This window comes from Dromaius novaehollandiae, chromosome 6 (assembly GCF_036370855.1).
Source record: "Dromaius novaehollandiae isolate bDroNov1 chromosome 6, bDroNov1.hap1, whole genome shotgun sequence".
NCBI lineage: Eukaryota > Metazoa > Chordata > Aves > Casuariiformes > Dromaiidae > Dromaius > Dromaius novaehollandiae.
The window spans coordinates 24895920-24914828 of record NC_088103.1 but is presented as its reverse complement, the minus strand read 5'-3'; the positions used below and the strand labels follow the sequence as shown (position 1 = coordinate 24914828).

General features: G+C 43.0%; 2 protein-coding genes across 4 annotated transcripts in view; both read left to right on the top strand.

The window, feature by feature from the left end:
* PIK3AP1 (phosphoinositide-3-kinase adaptor protein 1) overlaps nucleotides 1–10440 on the top strand; it is a 54765-nt gene extending 44325 nt beyond the window's left edge. For 2 of the 3 annotated variants that reach the window (XM_026094946.2, XM_026094947.2), the window contains 7 exons: nucleotides 478–540; nucleotides 1507–1712; nucleotides 2921–2993; nucleotides 3353–3508; nucleotides 5266–5336; nucleotides 5871–5986; nucleotides 6612–10440. In XM_026094946.2, the coding sequence (XP_025950731.1) occupies nucleotides 478–540; nucleotides 1507–1712; nucleotides 2921–2993; nucleotides 3353–3508; nucleotides 5266–5336; nucleotides 5871–5986; nucleotides 6612–6666 (740 nt within the window). In that variant the 3' untranslated portion in view covers nucleotides 6667–10440. The remainder of the gene's footprint in view (nucleotides 1–477; nucleotides 541–1506; nucleotides 1713–2920; nucleotides 2994–3352; nucleotides 3509–5265; nucleotides 5337–5870; nucleotides 5987–6611) is intronic. The other variant, XM_064513936.1, reaches the window with a different exon arrangement.
* Nucleotides 10441–10846: 406 nt separating this feature from the next.
* TM9SF3 (transmembrane 9 superfamily member 3) overlaps nucleotides 10847–18909 on the top strand; it is a 57631-nt gene continuing 49568 nt past the window's right edge. Inside the window, exon 1 of the mRNA XM_064513935.1 lies at nucleotides 10847–11075. Within this exon, the coding sequence (XP_064370005.1) occupies nucleotides 10980–11075 (96 nt within the window). The 5' untranslated portion in view covers nucleotides 10847–10979. The remainder of the gene's footprint in view (nucleotides 11076–18909) is intronic.

The window sequence follows — 18909 nt, the reverse complement described above, 5'->3', positions numbered from 1 at the left end:
TCACAATCAACCTAGCAAACTGAGACATTGCTGCTATATAATGGTGTCATTGATTCAATAGTGTAGGACATAGTTCTCTACCTCAGTCCCTCCCTCTGAGATTAGGTTTAACTGAAATTAAAGAAAACTGTTCCTCTTGGTTCCTAGGCAGTTTTGGAAAACTTGGTCATAATATTTCACAAACGTGCTAACAAGAATTCCGGTCAAGTGTGGGAATATCATTTCAGCGCCCCCCGTGGGGGAACATGACAGGACTGTGAAAAAGCACATCCAGATTTCTCTTAGAGATGGCTGAGTTAAATTCTTTGAGATCAATGGAAAGGCAGTTCTACCATACAACTCCTTATTCTGTTTTCTCCTGTGAACTTCTGTGAGGCAACGTAAGCTGTAATGAGATGCAGAATTTCGCATGTTCAGCCTTGCTATTCCTATCTTCCTGAGATGTGTTTCAGTGTCCAAAGAGTGTTTGTTTTACAGTTTTTGCACAGAAAGCTCCAAGACCTGAGAACCTCTATGTCTCTAGAGGAAGGATTAAGAAAGGTAAGTCAGAAGTTTGCCCCCAAAATGTTACCAGTAATTCAAGACCAAATCTGCTGAAGTAGTTTCATTTATGTGAAAAGCATATGGGATAGTTTTACAAGACTGGGGTTAATAGTCTTGTATGAATGACCCTATTAGAACCTTTATGACCTTGTGTGACATTGGATCCTTTTTATGTCTGCAGATTGTGAGTGATGCTCCTTTATCACATCCTGTACATATGTCTCCTCTCTTGGAGTTTATCCTAAGACAGGACCGTCATGACCTTTGAAGTCCCTTTCTATGTGGTGACCCATATTACTTCACAGAGGAATGTTCCACTTTTGATCTTCTGGATACAGTCACTGCCCATCAATCACTATTTTCTGGAATATAACTGTTAGTGAACTGATTCCCATTGATCTCTGTTTCCACACTGTGTCCTTATTTCTTTAACCTCTTGTCCTGTGCACTGTCAGGTGCCAAGATCCACATCCTAGCTTTGATATCACGTGCTGGGAACTCCTCACTATGTTGCAAATGAGTTACAAAGACCCAGCATCAGTAGGATGAGTTTTCACCTTTCAGTTTCTGGAGTTACACTGCATAGATTATCTAGGAAGAGTCTAGTTTTGTGATTGCTGAAGTGGAGCTGTTTAGTGGATTGCTGAGGAGAGACTTTTGCGGTGATGAAACAGAGCACTTTAAGGAGTACGTTTTGTGCTGTTCACTTAAATTATGCTTTTAAGGAGAGATTACCTCTAGGACATGTTTGCACGCAATGCTACCTCTCAGCTGGGACTTTCAGCCCTGACAAAGAGTTGGATGTCACAAGGACAGAGGACTTGTGCTTAGGGAAACATTCAATCCATAATATTAATTCGTTGGCATCTCTGCTACATTGAGGTTGCTTGAATTTCTTTGTATTCAGTGAGAAGGACAGGTGCCACTAGTTCAGTAATGTTTTTGGTGTTCTTCTCTCCTCAGAGCCAGCAGTCAGGCCTGTGAGGGACCTGTCTCAATCAAGCATATATGATCCGTTTGCTGGAATGAAAACCCCAGGTCAACGGCAGCTGATTACATTGCAAGAACAAGTGAAGATGGGAATACTCAACGTTGATGAAGCTGTACTTCATTTTAAGGAGTGGCAACTGAACCAGAAAAAGAGATCAGAATCATTCCGGTTCCAGCAGGTACAGGCTGCTTCCGCTGTTTAAGAAATACAGCTGCCTCTCTATGTATATATCATAAGCAGTTCAGTGTGAGTGCATTTCTTTCACTGTTGGAGCAGGGTTTGGGTGGCTCAGCTAAATGAAAGAATCAGTGTGTTAGCAGCAGCAACACAATCATCAGCAGAACCAATAGCCATAGTTTAAAGTCCCTATTCTCAAGTTAGAGTGGGGTTCTCACTTCAAATGGCTTCTGGAGCTCTTGTTCATGCTGTGGAAAAGTCTGCCCTGACACTTCAGGTTTTTGAGACTGTTTTGGGAACTGTCAGGACAAAACCAAGATTTTCTTCTCCTGATACTCCCCTGGAAGGGTCCTCTCTCTCCAGAAGGTATTCATGGGAATCCCTTCTTCTGTAAATAAAGAAGGGAACACTGCTCTAGCAACTGTCTGTGGCAGAGAGAAACTCCTGTGCTCTGTGGATTCCTGCTCTCTAATAGCTCAAAGGCAGCTCTTATGGTTCATGTCACCTCCTCCTGCACTTGAACCTCCATCCTGTGAGCATCATTCAAAGCCTCTGTCCAAAATGTTGCCTTACGTTACAGCAATTGCTCCTTCTACTTCCCCACCTGTCCAGGGGTTCCCCCTTCTACATATGTACAAACTTCTCTGCTGGAAAAGGCTTCCCTTCCCCTTCCTTACTGTAGGATGCAGCATGATGCTGCACAATGGTGAAGAGACTGTTACCAGTTACATTTCCAGGTTTCCCCTCTTGCTTCAGTGGGAACATCCTGAATTGTCTGAACTGTCCCTCACACTCTGGGTTGTGTAGCAGCTTTCTCTGCCCCTGCACTCAGATTTACCCATTAATAGGTACAAAAAGGACTGTGCAGTGACTTGAACATGAGTCCCGTTCCTCTGCCAGTGTCACTAACAGTGGAGATGGAAAATAGAGGGAGCTCTAAAGTAATGTTCTGCTTATCTGCAAGTCTGTGAGCTTGACCTGAACATAAACAACGAACATCTGAAAAAACTTGGCTTCTGAAAGGCACACAAGGATTTCTTAACGGAATAGATTAAAACCTGTTGACATGGTTTGGACTTCAGCCAGGTCTAGCAGACTTTGTTGCAGCTTTGTTGCAAAGTTAGCTGAAATACGTTATTGGCATTGTTAGAGAGCTGCTCAGCCGGATTTATCTGAAGCCCTGAAAAGAGTATCTTTTGATGTTTTTAGGAAAATCTGAAACGGCTACGAGACAGCATAACACGGAGGCAAATGGAGAAGCAAAAAACAGGCAAAAATGCAGGTAACAGTCTCTGGCTGACATTCTCTGGTAATGAAGCAGCTGACAACATTAATAGGTTCTTCAGGCAGAAATGTCCATGTAGTGTATTTGTTACGTGATGTGTTAGTATTCACATCCACATCAAAAAGCACACAGAAAACATCTGTTGGCTAAAACGTGGGGAAGCTGCTTTACTCCTCAGTTTCCCAGACTGAGGAAAGGATGCCCACGTCAGTGGAGTGAATCATGATTTATACATGTACAGTTATGATCTCCTTTACATGGTTGTGTTTCACTTTGTGTTGGGATGCAAAGCTATCTCACAGAGGGTAGATTTGCTTGGGCCATTCTGAGGTGTTTGTTTTGATTTTCCCTTACAGATTTGGAAATAACTGTGCCCATTCGGCATTCTCATAACACTCTGGGGAAACCAGAATGTGGCATATATGAATACACCCCCAGGAAAAACGTTTTCCCACCAAAAAAGGAGATAAAGCGAGGAGACTGGAAAACAGAAAGCACATCAAGCACAACAAGTAAGCAAATCCTGGGTGTCACCCCTCTCTACAGGAAAGCTGAATGGAAAAGATTTTCTCAGCCTGACTCTGAAGTCAGCTGAGGGGAACAGGACTTCCACTCCTGAATCCCCAGTGCTGACACTGCCACTTTGAATCCTGCATGCCTCAGGTTGACTGTTCTTAAAACTTTAAAAGCAACTTCAGGTACATCAAGAGGTTTTGGCGTGCATCTTGTATCTGTCTCCATCTCTGCAGGAGAAAAATCTGAAAGCTAAGTGAAAGACTTCCTTGAACCTTCCCAGGGAGGGCATGTCCCTACTTGTCAGTTCTTGAAAGTAGATGGCAGCTACTCTCACAGAAAAGAGGACGATCCCTTACTGTGATTCCTGGGAGGCTGTGTGCTGTTCTGATCTGAAGGGCTTGGCTGTAGTGCAGGCTGAGAACCAGTCTCCTCATGCCACTTCAACTTTACCGATGAAGGACAGCATTTTTCTTCAGTGGTTGTCTGTGGGACCTGAACTGTTGAGTGACTTGGACACTCTAGCCATTTTTATTATCTTTGTCTTTTATTAAGTTTAATTTGTACAAATTAAATCCCTGAATTCTCATTGTTACTGCAGACTGAGCAACTCTAAAAGAAATTAAGATTGTTTTGGTCCTCTGAAGAGAAAACTGAGTCCCAGTGAAGTTACTACCTTTGTGGCTCTTGGCAGGGTATAGCTGGCACACATCTGAGGTAGAAGTCAGAGGCAGCTGACTGAGCCAGTAACTTGCTTATAAGCAGTTATGAGGGAGATGTTAAACTGTCTGCAGTTTGCTGTGTGCAGCTTGGCTCGGTTTCCCGTGGCATGATTGTGAGAACAGACACTGACATAGTATTTAGCATTCTATAATTGCTGCTTGTACCAATTAACCACGAAAGCTACCACACGCAGGCTGGGGAGGTACTGCATCTTCTGAGAAACCCTCTAGCCTCCATTACTGTGTATAGGTTTCTGAACATTAGAGTGATGCCCCAATATTACACAGCCCTATAGAACATAGTATATTTATGACTGAAACCAGACATAAAGCTGTTGAAGATATGTTTGTGGGTTGCTGTCCCCTTCAGAGCTGACATGACTGATCCCAAAAATGTTCCGTAGTCTGAGTCTGTGCAAGTTAAATGGATTTGCTTAAACGGCTGCTGAAGGTTGTTTGAAGACATCTGTCATTTTTAGCCCTGAAATGGCCTAGGAAACATTCCTATGAAGAGCAGAGATCTTTGTGGGAGGAGGTAGTGAAGAGTCAGTGGGAATGATGACCTCTCATACTGTCATAGCTATTCCAGTAATGAATGTGTGGCAGTGTTCTGAGCCACCTACCTCCACGTAGCTGTTAACAGCTTGGGGATCGACTGTTTAAATATACATAAAACTTGGGTGTGTAACAGTTGTGAGAATATTTATCTGACTTGCAAGCTGATATTGGCACTGGACTCTTTCAGGTAGACTATGGTTGTGGATATTCAAACATAACTCTGGACCTAGATGGAGAAATCTGTTGAAAGGAAGGAAAACTGAATGGTTTAGCCTTGTGGTATGAGTTGTGCGAAATGTAGTTATTGGGATCATGAACACATAAAAAATAACAATGGAAATAAATTCATCTAAAGAAGCATTAAATGGTGTGTGAAAGGCATAAGCACGAGATTAGAAGGAGTCCTGAGTTAGTGATTTGCAGTTACATCACCAGGATTTAATAATCAGTTTGTTTTTCTTGCTCACTAACCCCAGGTAGTGCAAGTAACCGCTCCAGCACTCGGAGCACATTGAGTGTCAGCAGTGGGATGGAAGGGGACAGTGAGGTAAGCCCTCATCTTTGTTATATATGTCCGCAGGCCTTTAGTACATGGTTTTGTTTTCATGCAAAAGAAAAAGAGCTTAGGGCTGGCATTGCATTTGCAGGAATGGCAAAGTGTAGCCATTTATGTCGTGAAGCCAGCAAGAACCAAATTCTGCTGTATGTAGCCCCTTCTGCACCGTCCTCTTCTGCTTGTTCTGTCCTCGCTAGTGCAATTCAGATGTTTCTGAACTGCAGTCTGTGCCACTAGTGCAAACCACTTCAAAATTCAACTGCCTAGGTGGCTCACAAGCTTTACCTGGGTAGCCAAGCTTAGTTTGTAATCTCATTTCACATAACACTTAGCACACGGGCACCACATCACTAATAGCACATCTGTCTGCTTCCTCCATTGCACTGTACATGTGTCTACAGATGCCAATGAGTTCAGTCCAGAAACTATGTACCAGGATCAACAATGAGGGAGATGTGTGCATTAGGGGTGAAGAAGTATTTCAGAAGCACTTGGATCCTGATGTACCCTTTTTTCATTTTGTAGGACAATGAAGTCCCAGAAGCAGTTAGAAGCCACAGCCCTGGGGCCAGCCAAGCAGAGAGGCTGCCTCTCCCACTGCCTGAAAGGCCTCCTAGAGTGCCTCCCCGAGGTGCAAGCAGGTAAAGCTATAATAGAACTCACCCATAAGCTTTCATTGGATCAGCATGGTTGCACAGGGCAGAGAGTAAGGCAGGAAGTGAACGTGTCCCTTCAATAAGACGATTACCAGACTATTATCTATGTACAGATACTGCTAGTAACTGTAGGATCCTTCCTACTCATCTGTAATACTTGGTGGAGTTGGTTTCCTAGCTGATAACCTGCCTATTGCAATACTATTACTGTGTTTCACACACTGCAAGAGGCAGCACTACTGAAACACACCACTTGCTATAATAAATTAGATTGACCCAGAGAGCTACTATGCTATCAAAATTTTACTCCAAATATTATAGCATCTCCTCCCAAGAACAGTAGTAGTATTGTAACTGGAGAAGCAGAAGAAAAAATAATTTGGCCAGGAACAGGGCTGTGGCATCTTGCCATCTGCACTTGTTGCTGAATCACTGATAACCTATTTTTGGTAACCATCTGCATTGCTGCTGCTCTTGAATAGCTGTTATGTGTACAGCATTCTTAGATGGGATGTTATTGTGTGTAATATGTTGTTTCAGAATTCTATTCTGTTTTTTGTTTTTGGTTTTTTTTTTTTTAAATGAATTCTTATTCTGTGTCTTTTTATAGGCCTGTAAGCAGTGAAAGCTTTTATCCTCCACCTGTGCCCCCAAGAGGTCGCTGAATCTCTCAACATCTGTGGAATATGAAATTTTTCTGTTTGGATGTGTCTGTACAGATATCTTTGGGTTGTTTTAAATTATTTATAAGTGGGAGCCAAATGTTTTCTTCCCCTTCCTCCACCATAAAGCTCTGGTGACCTTTCCCATGATGTTTTGTTTAGACTTCTCTGCCTTCTATAAGTTCTTTGTTTGGAAGAATTTTGGTGCTTTGGGATTTTAAGGAAAAGTATCAAGGTTGGGAAGGAGAACACTGATGTGTGTTTCGGCAGCCCTGCACCGACGTGGAGTTTCCCTTTGACCAAGAACATACGTCTTTTTAGAAACTAAATCTTGATAAGCATCGTCACCAAAAACCTCAATACAACATACAAGGGCTTTACAGGCAAACATGCTTTAAAAAGAAAAGAAAATCCTTCTAAAGACTTTGTTTGAAGAACACTCATTACAGCAGGATTAGGTAAATGTACTGCTGTTTGGTGTAACATTCTGGGTATGGACACATTGAACTTTCAGAGGGTGTAGAATCTCCCTCCAGTAATCATTAAACCATCGGAGGATGGAGGATGAGAAGTAGTCTTTATTCAAGAATGTTTTGTATGCAGCCTTGAAAGCTTCTTTCCCCTTCCTTTTCCCTCTCTGAAGAGGACAGATGTTAGCAAGGTGCTGTCTGTGCTGCATTTGCATGAAAATTCCCATAACAGCTGGTAAGGGACTTGCTATGTCACAAAACAGCTGTACTGAAACCTTTTAGGGGGGTTGTTACTTGAAATCACATGACTGACCTCTTCAATTAGGAGAAGGAATGAGCAGCAATGCTTTGACCTTCTGTCTCGCTTGTGTGTGTTCATCGTAGCAGTGATATGAAGGTTTTTCACTTCATGCTTTGGGATAGCATAGCCACTCTCCAATTATACATGCACACATCTCTCAAATACCTACTGCATTGGAGATAAGCATCCTGCCTGGGGCCTGGGCTTTGCCTTGCTTTCAAGCAATGTGAATCTGCAACAGCTGTGTCCAGCCTTTTTTCTGCCTGAGGGCTTGCAAGCTGAAGAAGAGCTTCCCAGTTGGGCTGTCTTTGTGCCACATGTAGAGAGCACATAAAGCAGAAATTAATTCTGATTCTTCATTTCAAGGGACTGGGATGGTTGAAGTGTTTTGTTTTGCTTTGTTTTTTTTCTTTAGGCCTTGCAATCTTCCATGTATAACCTGGCCCTTGGGGGACAAGTATGAGGCCCTGGTTGTCCATGAGTGACATAGCTGGGAGTTTTGTAAGATAACATTAAGCAGCATTACCAACTTGGTTTCCAAGCCATTCTCCCTCTTCCAGCCCAGAGAGAGACATGTGTTACATGATTCCTCAGGTTCAGAGAGAACATAAAAGGTTCTCTCTCATCACGTAAGCTCCCCCTGCTCTGTACCTGAGTGGGAGTTGAAGCTGTAGCCCCTCTCTCTTGCAGTGCAGCAAAGCTAATGCAGGGAGCTGCAGGAGTGACAGAGGGCAACTGTGTCTCAGCCAGCACTGAATGAAGGTGGAGGAGTCCCTGCTGCTCTCATGGGGATAGGTGTAAGCTAAATGTCATGTACACATTAAACTTTTAGGGTCTGACCCGAAGTTCATATAGCCTGCCCTTTAGATGCAGTGATTTTGGCCTCAGGGATGCAAGCTGCGTGCTGCAAGCCTTCTGCTGAAGAGCCTGCCTTTTTTTGTTTTTTTTAAGGACCTCCTAAAGTGCCTCCTCCACTGCCTCTGACACTACAGGCTCCCACTGACAGTTCACTCTTTGGTCACTGTAGCCAGGGGGGAGGGTGAGGTGGGAATTGCCTTCATGTGCCCTTCTTGGATCAGAACAAAGTTCCCAGCACTGTTTGGTCAATGGGAAGTGGGGAAAGAGGTCTTGGTGCTGAAAGGAGGAGGGAAATGGTACCATAGGTAAGCGAAGGAAATGATGTTAAAAGAAATAAACTAAAAGCTGTACCTCAAGGGTTTGATTGTCTTTAGCTGTAACATGTGCTTTGTTTGGTACACGGCTCCCTGGTTTTACTCAAAGATTCCCCATCTCTTTAGTCCTGGCTGCAGCTCTGCTCCAGAGCTTGGAGCTGTAAAGTGATAAGAATTTATCTGCTTCCACATCTACCCAAGATGTGGCTGGAGCCTCAGGCCATTCCCTACTCATTTTCTGTTTGTAACTTCCCCTGGATTAGTTAGGGATCTCACTGACCAGCAATCACAACAAAACTATCACTCTATCAGGGAGAAAATGAAAAGCACTAAAATGGTTTCTCCATTAAATGTAGGTAAATAACTGAGATGCAGGCATGGCTCTCAAGCTGCTTACATCTCTGCTGGTCTGCATCTTCTTAGCTGCCAAAACGTGTTCCAAATCGGTTTGATTTCATCTAGTTGCTGTAAGCCTCTTACGGCTCAGTGGATAGAGTCCTTGTATCTGTAGACACCAACTGTGCTGCATGAGCATACAGTGTGTACTGCCTCGGCCTAAGATGAGAAGTGCACTGAAATTAAAGCTCAGAAGAGACCGGAGAGGAAAACTACATGCAACCAAATTGTTTGTTACTCAAGAATGTGCAGGGGTGGGGAATGAAATGTTTCCATCTAAGGTTAGAGCCCAAGCCCAAGAAGAGAGAAGACAGATAATAGAATTACTGGTAAAAAAGTACCAGCCTTTACACCTGTAGGGGCCTTGACCAATCGACCAAGCTCTGGTGGCAGCTAGCTGGCGCAGGAGAAGTGTTTGCTCTTCGTATAGCGTGCGTCACAAACCCCTCTACAGCAGATGGCTCTGGCTGGCCCTGTTGTTGACTGAGAGACTTAAGTACTGAATAAACTGAAGAAGCCGAAGCCTCCTCTCTGTCTCCCAAGGGTAAGCTACTCGGTTTTGGACTGAGATGCAATGATGAGAAAGAAACATATGGTGTTATCAAAGCTGTCTAGTTTTTTAATGTAAACAGGGTTCTTGAATGGTTTATGACAAGTATTTCTCTCCAAAGGGACCTTGCTGCTTCTGAAATCAGCAGGAGATTGTGAATGTCCTATCTGGAAAAGGGTTCATATAAACTTAGTTTGCTAAAATATTTTGGGGGAAGAGAGATCGAATGCACAAGACCACAAAGGACAGTAGGTATGGTGGTCAGCGGTAAACAGAGAAGTTTGTTTTATACTCTTTCACACAAAGCATGAATGGCTTCTAACATAAGGCATGCAGAAATCCTCAAATTCAGCTGATGTCTTTTAATATCCGTGTATTTATTTATTTGGCTTGTGCAATATTTGAGAAGATGGTGTAGCCTACATTTTTGGGTAAAATACTACATTTGAAAACTTCTAAAGATTGCTTTTGTATTCATTCTGTTTAAAAATTGTCTGATCTATGGATGCTTAATACTGCGAGGTTTTTGGTTTTTCCTTTAACCTTGGACTTATAACTTGAGACACTTTTAAATAAACATACAGGTTTGCAGACTCCATCTTAGCCAGTACTGACAGAAAACATTCAATTTTTTCCCGTTTGGGTACAGTTTTGTCCCTTTCATGAGCATGTGCTGTCCTTACAAGTACATAGCTTTCTGCACTTCAGACTTGTGTTCATGCATTTGCTGTGCTTATAGAAGTATTTTGGAAAACTAGACCGCTTTTTTTTGTTGTTTTGACCATATCTGTACATTGCTCTGTGGCATAGTTTTCTCTGTGTCAGGTTGCACTCATGATTTAAAATGGTCTTACCGATCAATTAAAACATAAATTGTGCTTCAATAAAGTTATGTTTATTGCAACGGTTTTTTAAAAGCCTGTATGACTTCTCCGGATGTCATATACTGACTTCCAATTTGTTCCTCCTCGTCTTTGCTCTTGCTCAAGTCTGCGGTATTGAACACGTACTGAAAATCCGTGTAAAGTTTTTCAGCACAGGAAAAACCGTGCTTATGTGGGCTTGTAGCGAGGTGCTCCCCTCCGAGCACTTCTGCAGGTCGCTGCCACACGGCCCGGCCGCGGAAGCGCGCACTCGCCGGCGGGCAGCCTGCAGCGCCTCGTCTCCAGCAAGGGCGAGCGCCGCGGGGAGGAGCAGCCCGCGTCCCCCGGCCACGGCCCCGCGCCGCCCCTCGGCCTCCTGGGCGGGCCGCCGCCGCCGCCGCGCTTGGCTCCTCGGGGCCGCCGTAGGCGCGGCGCTTCCGGCGTGCGGCCGGATGACGTGGCCGGGGGGAGCGGAAGTGGCGTCGGCTGGTCGGCGTTGGCGGCGGGGCGCGGGCTGGCTCGGCGGCGGGGCCTGCTGCGTGCGCGGGGACGCCCAGGGCCGAGATGGCGGCGCCCGGCCTGCTGCTCTGCGCGGCCGCCGCCGCGCTGCTCCTGCTCCGCCTGCCGCTGCGCGTCCGCGCCGACGAGCACGAGCACACGGTGGGTGGAGGCTCGGCCGCGGCCCGGCGCGGCCGCCTCACGGGGGGAGCGGGGCGGCGGCGGCTTCTCCAGGAGCGCGGCGCCTCCCGTCCCGCCCCGTCCCCACGGTGCCCCGGGTCTGCGGGTGCCGCCGCGCGCGGGGCTCGGCGCGGCACGGGGCCCCCGGCCGCTCCCCGCGCGCGCGGCCTCCCGGCGTTGCGCGGCGGCGGGTCGCTTCGCGCTGCGCCCGCGGCGCCGCGTCCCGCCTCTCGCTGGAGCAGCAGGAGCGGGCGCGGGGGCGCCGCCTCAACGCGAAGAGGCCCGGGCCGTGTCCGCCCTGCGCCCCGCCGGGGCGCCCGGTTCTTCCGGGAGGGGGTTGTGTGCGAGCCGGCGCGAGCGGCTGTGCGTGCTCGCCCGGCGGAGCTGCGGCGGGGCAGCTGCTGTGCGGCGGAGCGGGGTGTGCCCTGGCCGGTGCCAGCCGGGCGGGCGGAGCAGGCCCGGGGCTCCCCGGCGGGAGCGCTGACACGAGCACTGCAGAAAACGGTTGGTAAGGTGTTGTTGACTCGGGTGCCCGGCTATTACCGAGGCGATGATTGATCTAAAAAGCTTGAGGTAGCAGGAAGGAGTCTCTGCAGAGCAAGTGGCGTTGCTTCATCAGTTTCTCATTTCCCACCGAAGTGCTGTTTCCCGTGATTTTGGGGGTGGGAGGGTGGGTGTCTGCGCTATAAACTGAGATGGGATGTTGGAACAAGGCTTGGTTGAAAACCATCTGCGTTTCTTCACAGGTGCAATGGATTAGAGTGCATCTGATTAACTGCAGTATTATCTGTTAGAGCTTTTTTATATTACTTTTTTATATTCTTGGGTAGCTTGGGTGATGACCGCTCGCTCAGTTTCTTACTGTAGTTTTCCAGGGTATGGCAAGCTTAAGTGTTTTTAATAGAACAGATAAACAGCGCTGCTATTTTTTGCCTAAGCAATGCTTAATTAGAAAGCTGCATAATTCTATGCATTTATGAAACTTTTGAGAACTGTTTATGATTGCTTTTATTTTATTTGAAGCTGATGAATTCACTGCTGTTGTAGTTAGTGACAGAAATGTTGGGCCAATATTGAGCAAGGAGCGGGTATTCTTTGACAGCTTAGCTGTCCTGGTTTGGTAGCTGAATCTGTTCTTTAGAATCAAGTCTTTGCTGAGATGAGATGGTTTTCAGCGTGGCTTTGTATTTTTTTTTAAGGCTGTTTGACTTGAGGGATTCCTAGTCGTTCATTTAATATTGGTAGTCTTCTGGGGAGAAAAGTATTTTGTAAACCTGTTGTGGAGTTCTAACAGCTTCCTCTTCAAAAGTGAAGTCTTCTGATGGTCTTTTGAATAATTACCTAAGCAATTCACAGTGGGGGGAAAACATTCTTGTTAATGTCAATGTTATTTTTTTATATAAATTCATCAAATCTTTAAAATTGTAACTCTGTCTTTGAGGTTTGTTATTCTGGTACACCTGCTGATCACTTTAGTAATACCATGTAGTAGACTAGAAACGGTTGACGTAAGACAGTTACCTTTATTTGGAAGGCTGCCTCTTTATTTAGGTGTTTTGATACTATAATATTATACAGGTGATTGGGAATAAGCATTAATTACATTTTAAAAAGTCTGTTCATGTTTTAAGTAGTACACTGAGTCTGAGATTAAGACTCTTAGGGCAATACTCCTTCAATAAATTTTCAGTTTTGAAACTGATTGTGGTTGGAAGGTGAATCTTTCTACATCCTAAATGTTTTGTTATGTTTTGAAAGCTCTGCTCATCTTCCGGGAAGTGAAGGGGAAAAACAGTACACTGATTTAGGAATACTTGCTTTTAGTAACTTTAGTCCCTAAATTTTCACTGACTTTAAGACTGAGTCCTATTCATAGGAATATGCAGTATTATGCACTGCTATTCCCTTAATTCTTCTACTGTGCAACTTTGTGTTCAAATGTACCTAGCTGTGTGTGGTTGAAGGAATATCATTATATCCTGCCACAGTTTTTTAGCTGCAGGTGTGCAGTATCTTACCTACATGCAACATACATAATATTTGAAAATACTATATTTTGCTCAGTGTTAGCAGGTTAATTTTTAATTTGCTTCCTGCAACTATAATAACTACTAGAAATTGGCTGTTAATGTTTTATCTGCATCCTTTGTTTTATAATTGTAGGACTGCATAGGCAAACATTATAAAAAGGTAATTGTGGGGAGAGAGGACTGAAAATCAAACTCTAGAATTACAAATATTAGTGTTTCTTGTGGCGTTAGGTGTGGATGGGTTTATCAGATCAATAGGTAAAATTTTCAGGAAAAGATTTTATCCTGAATTTGAAGTGTCTGCATTTCCTTAGGGAAAGAACAGTATCAATGTGATCACAAGATGAGGATTTAGATATTTAAAATCAACGGTAAATGAAGAGGAAGTGGGATTTGACATTTAGATCTTCGTTATTAAAAAACAATGCAGCAGCATAATTTCAGACAGTGACAGAACAATTTATCAGAAATGAGCTGAAAACTTTTTTGCTGATTCTTTAACTTACTTTGGTCCTTTGAAGAGCATTATGTACTTGCTTTTTGCCTGTACTCTCATAATTGTGCCATTTGACCACTGACTATGGACTTACGGAGGTCATAGTATAGATGAGTTACAGGTTGCCTTATCACAATTTAATCTGATCTTGCAGAAGCAAGGTGGTGTTTTAGGGTTGGTGCACCTGTGCCAGGTCTTTGCTCTCACATTTTCTGCTGTTAGACTTGGTGGGGTTGAAGATAAAATAGACAAGGAGTAAAAATACTCTGAAATACTGTGGTATTTCTGTTGCAGAGGAGAGAAAGGTTTAGGGTGTGGAGGGCATTTTAATTCTAATGCTGCTTTTAGTTATTAATACGGAGTAAGTGTGGAAATGCATGACGAATATTAAAAAGTAAAACCCGCCTGTAATGGGTATCAAAATTCCTAGTTCGTAATGTGATTGAGAAGAGTGTTTTTAATAGACTTCTAACCTGATGTAGTACATTAAAATATGAAACTTGTTTAAAATTAGTACGTAGCAATGGCATGAAATCTGTGTGGTATCTCTAAAATGTCAGTTGGAGAAAGACTGTAGAAAACACTTCAGTGCAGATAAAATACATCTTTCAATACAAAATTGTTTGTAGGCGAGTAACCTAATTCCTTCTGGAGTTCTTGCAGTTACATTTTGAAGAGCTGAAATAAATGTCACAGAAGCTGGACTTGGTATGTCTGAGCAACCCCTCGCATCTGGAAGCTGTAGAAGTAAAGGCTTGTTTGTACAACAGTGTGAGCTGTGCTACTGGTACAGTTGTAGCCATGTTTTGACCAGGCCTAAAATTCAGCTAGAAATGTAGAGATGTTACTAGAAATAACCTGCTCTACCCAAATGAGAACACAAGCCTGAAATTAACAGTTAAACAGACTTTGGATATGAGCTGCAATAATTGAGCATTGTCATGATGGTCAGTAGGCAGAATGTCCATAAGATACTGGGGACTAGATACTTGCTGCTCCTGTTATTTCTTTACTATTTCCTGTCCCACTTCTGCAGTTTTGCTCTGCCATTGAAAGATGTTAGACCTTTCTTCTATGAGATACGTGTTGGTGTTTAAGGGACTACGTTCTGGAAAGCTTCGCTCCAAACTTTGGTTTGAATAAAGGAGTAGAATTACAAAGTGTCTGAAAGAAGTTACCTTGATTTGAAATTATTTTGCTGAATTAACACGTAAGATATGGTAGTTGTAATGCTCTCCATCGATGTCTTTGACACTTTTTGCAAAGTGTTTTTCATGGTTGAAAAAGAATACCAAAAACCTCTCCCCTATCAGTCTCGCATCCTTTTCTGCAGCCTTTCACTTAATGACTTAATCTAGCCTTCATTGTCTTGTAGGGTAAATAGCTTATTTCCAGGGCTGCCAGGCTAATTTCTACAGTTCTAATATATAGTAATAATATAATATATGCAGTTATTATAAAGAGAACATTAAATTGTCTTTCATTTCACATGAGTGTATTATGAGGTAACAGGAAGGAAAGATATAGATATCCTGTGGTAAAGATAATTCAAGTATAAGAATATTGAGACTATCTCTTAACCATATAGATATATGGAGATAGTCTTTGCACTGAGCTTCAAAATAGCTCACAGACACACCTTCAGTAGCTGTCTGTATTGTCAGCTAATGGAAGTCCACACTTGGGCCTGTATCACTGTATATCCTTGTACCGTTTTATTAGGCTCTCTGAACTATACCTAGGATGTTGTCCCTTTATATGAAGCAAAACCAGAAAAAATTAGCAGTGTGGAGGTTGCAGCATCTTACTCGTTCACCTCTTTTGACTCGGGGGCATCTGCTCAGCTGTCCTATCAGTAACTGTATTTTTAATAGAACACTCGTGTCCATCTTCTGGCATCTGAAAAGCTGCCTTTGCACCATCTAATTCCATGCACAGTAGGCTGGAAAGAGAACAAAAAGGAGTTTCTGAAATGGCTCTACCTCACTACAGCGAAATAACCACCCTTTGTACTAGGAAGATGTTAGGTGTTTGTGTTCATAATGGGTAAGTGTAACTCTAGATACTACATTTAAGTCATTCAAATGATCTGGAGTTTACTCTGCAGACTGTTACTTCTAAGTATTTTACCATTTGGCATGTTATTTCATAGCTGCTTGCAGTAATGAAGCCCCTGTTGCAGCCCTCAGTAGTTTTGATGTAGCTGAAATAGGAGTGCACTTGTTTCTTTTCTAAAAGTCCTATAGCGATGTTGGGTCAAATAGTGACTCAAAACCTTTATCACTGTATGTGTAATGAGAACAGGAAATTTCTATTTAGATTGTTAGGGAGCCAGCTACTCTAGATGAAGCAACTGTAGAATTTAACTCACTAGACCTTTGACAAGGGTATTATTGGACATTGTAGCTGACTTTTTGTTGCCTACCTTGATAGGGAGGTCTTGAAACTATTTTTTGTTTCATTTCATTTCTTTTTTTCCTGGAATTTTGAGGAATCTGTCATTGAATCCAAGTATTTTGCTTGCTGATTATGTAGAGGGAGAGAAGGAAAACATCACACTCTTTCAGTTGATTGTACGAGGAAGTTTTATATTGCTGTGTAGCAGTTTCTAAAAGAGACCATTGGACGACTTCATGGCATATCTTATTCTGTGCTTGTTTTGACCATGAGGTCTTGCTGACTTGGCTGTTAAAGTTAACAGAAGTCAATAGGATTTTGATTTGTTTTAATGCATTCAAAGCTCACAGGGTAAAATTGAGCAGTTGCCTATCAGCCAGTATCACAATAGGAAAAAGTAAAAAATGAAGGGTTCTGTTTTGTTGTTTTGTCCAGTGTGTTTAAAGCTGATCACTTTCTAATGAAATGAGAACAGTTTTTCAGTTTGTTCTTTCTGCTGAGAATAACAGATGGTGCTGTGGAGCTGAAGCTTGAGCTGAAACTTTCTTTCTCTATTCTGTGGCCCCTAGATCTCCATAGTCTGTAGGAGGCTCCAAATGCCCGGAAAGAATATATAAAGGAACATGCAGTAATTGAAACCACTGCAAGACTGTTAATGAGTGGGCTGACCAAAATCTCACTGGTGCTGATAGAGTGTACCTGACTGCCGTGGCCCTGTGGGAACCCAGTCGCTCTTTGGCAATTTGTCGGACGTGATCTCTCTTTCACAGCATGGGCATGTGTTCTCCAAATCTAGAAATCTTCATGTGGAGGTGACAGAACAGGCCCAGAAGATACTGTAGTTCTTTATCTTGCCTCAATACAAATTTTTTTCTCTAATTGTTTCACATTACCATTGACTGTTGTTTGTTGTAAACACTTTGATATTGAGAAGGCAATAATGCAAGAAAATACTTGAACTCTTTGATAGCACTGAGCTCCTTGCCACTGAATTACCCTACCAATAAAAAAAAGGGTAATAATACCAGCCTTTGATGCATCTTATTCTTCCATCTTTTGACATTCTAAAGAGTGAAAAGTGATACTGGGCTGCAGTGGGGTGCACCAAATGGCTTTGTGACTGCCCTGCCCCTTAGTTGAGCAGGACTCCGCTGCCAAGGCAAAGGTAAGTTTTATATGAAGGAAACCATAAAGAAGAAAGCTTTAAGAAATTGAATGAGGAGGGCTGGCAGAAGTATACATTGCGTAGAAAAATGAATATATAACTTTCTGATGTGGGAAGGCAACCGAGCTCCTCTCCAGACTTACCAGAAAACAGAAAATAACTGCAGGCTGTGATCAGCTTTGCTCTTCAGGCCCCAGGGCAAAATACGGCACGATAGAGTCATGTTCGCCTCTCGATTCCAATCTGTAGGTGTCTGAAGACTGTGAAGGGAGTAGAGGCAGCAATTAGAGGGTTTGCTTTGAGGAAATAATTTCTTTCCCAAAGCTAATGAGAAGTTGTACCATGTAGCAGATTTCCAGGGCACGAGATCCTTGGAATCTGCTTCCTGTTAGAAGCCATTCAGGCTGGTGTTTTCTGTCCAGTGAGGAAAGTTTAGTGCCCTATCTGTGGGCAGTGCTATTCCAGAAAAGTACCTTTCGCCTTGTAGGGAACAGTGACATGAATTTTCCTTCCAAAGGCAGCAAGTTTGACATAGCTGGTAGCTGTACTGTCATGAGTGCACATAACTGTTCAGTTGCAACGTGTTTGCAGAAATGCAGGTTTTTAGTGGCTTCTTTCCATCCTTTCAAATTTGGTTTTCAGAGTGGATTGTATGGCTTTCTCTCCTCAGTTTTGGGGTCATTTCTTCATAGGTGCTCTCTGTGATGGGACTTGAAAGCCAATTTGTATGTCACCGTACTTCATTTTGTTGCAGTCGCAGCTCCAACACTGCTTTTGCTTGCTGTAGTGGATAATAGTGTATGACCTCTGGTGGGCCTGTGTTGGAAGAAAGACATTTACATTGCAGTTAATACTTCAAAGTGTGTTAATATGTCTGTGTATATATTAGTAGTTATGGGGAACATTTCTTAATTGAGAGAAATTTCTAAAGATTTTTAACACCACTCTTTTTCTAAGGGCTTAAATAATGATAGGAACTTAACCAATTTGTGAAATTAAAAAAGGAAGCAGTTTCTTCGGCTCACTGTAGATAAATTTGCCTGATACTTTTTAATGCTGTGAAGAAAGATAGTGACAGATGTCTCAGTTGTAAGGTTGTAACACTTTGCACATAAATTTACAATACTGTGTGGATGTATGGCAGTGCATAGATAAGAGGGAGTATCTCCCCACAGGGAGGTGGTCTGGGAAGCTCAATTTAAGATACTGTTCTTGAAGATAGGGGATTCTCTTTCCAAAAGTGTTACAAATTGGTGAGGTGCAGGTCTTTGAATACTTTTTTTGTTAGGTTCTTCACTGTATGGGAATGTGATAGCAGTCCAGAAATTATTTCTTACTGAAATAGTTGTAGCTTTCCTTTTCTGATTATATTGCTCTGTGAAGGCTTAATTAGACATTATAACATAGGATGCTTTGGATGCCTAAATCCTGGACTTCCTTGAGCAAGGTAGAGATATATTCATTCTTGTATCTAGTGATTACTTATGTATTTTTCTTTCCCTCTAGAGGAAAGTTTACTGCCTACAACTAGACACTTGAGCTTCTAGGTTTGAAGACATGCTGTACTATACCGTTACCTGTCTTTGCACACTTGTTTAAATGAGGTTATAGGTAACTGATGGGGAAACACTTTTAAACCTGAAAGTCCATCCATATAATTGAGGATGAGCAAAACCCAACAAGTGTGCACTTAATGGACTGCAAATTGCTATAACTAGAGACCTGCTG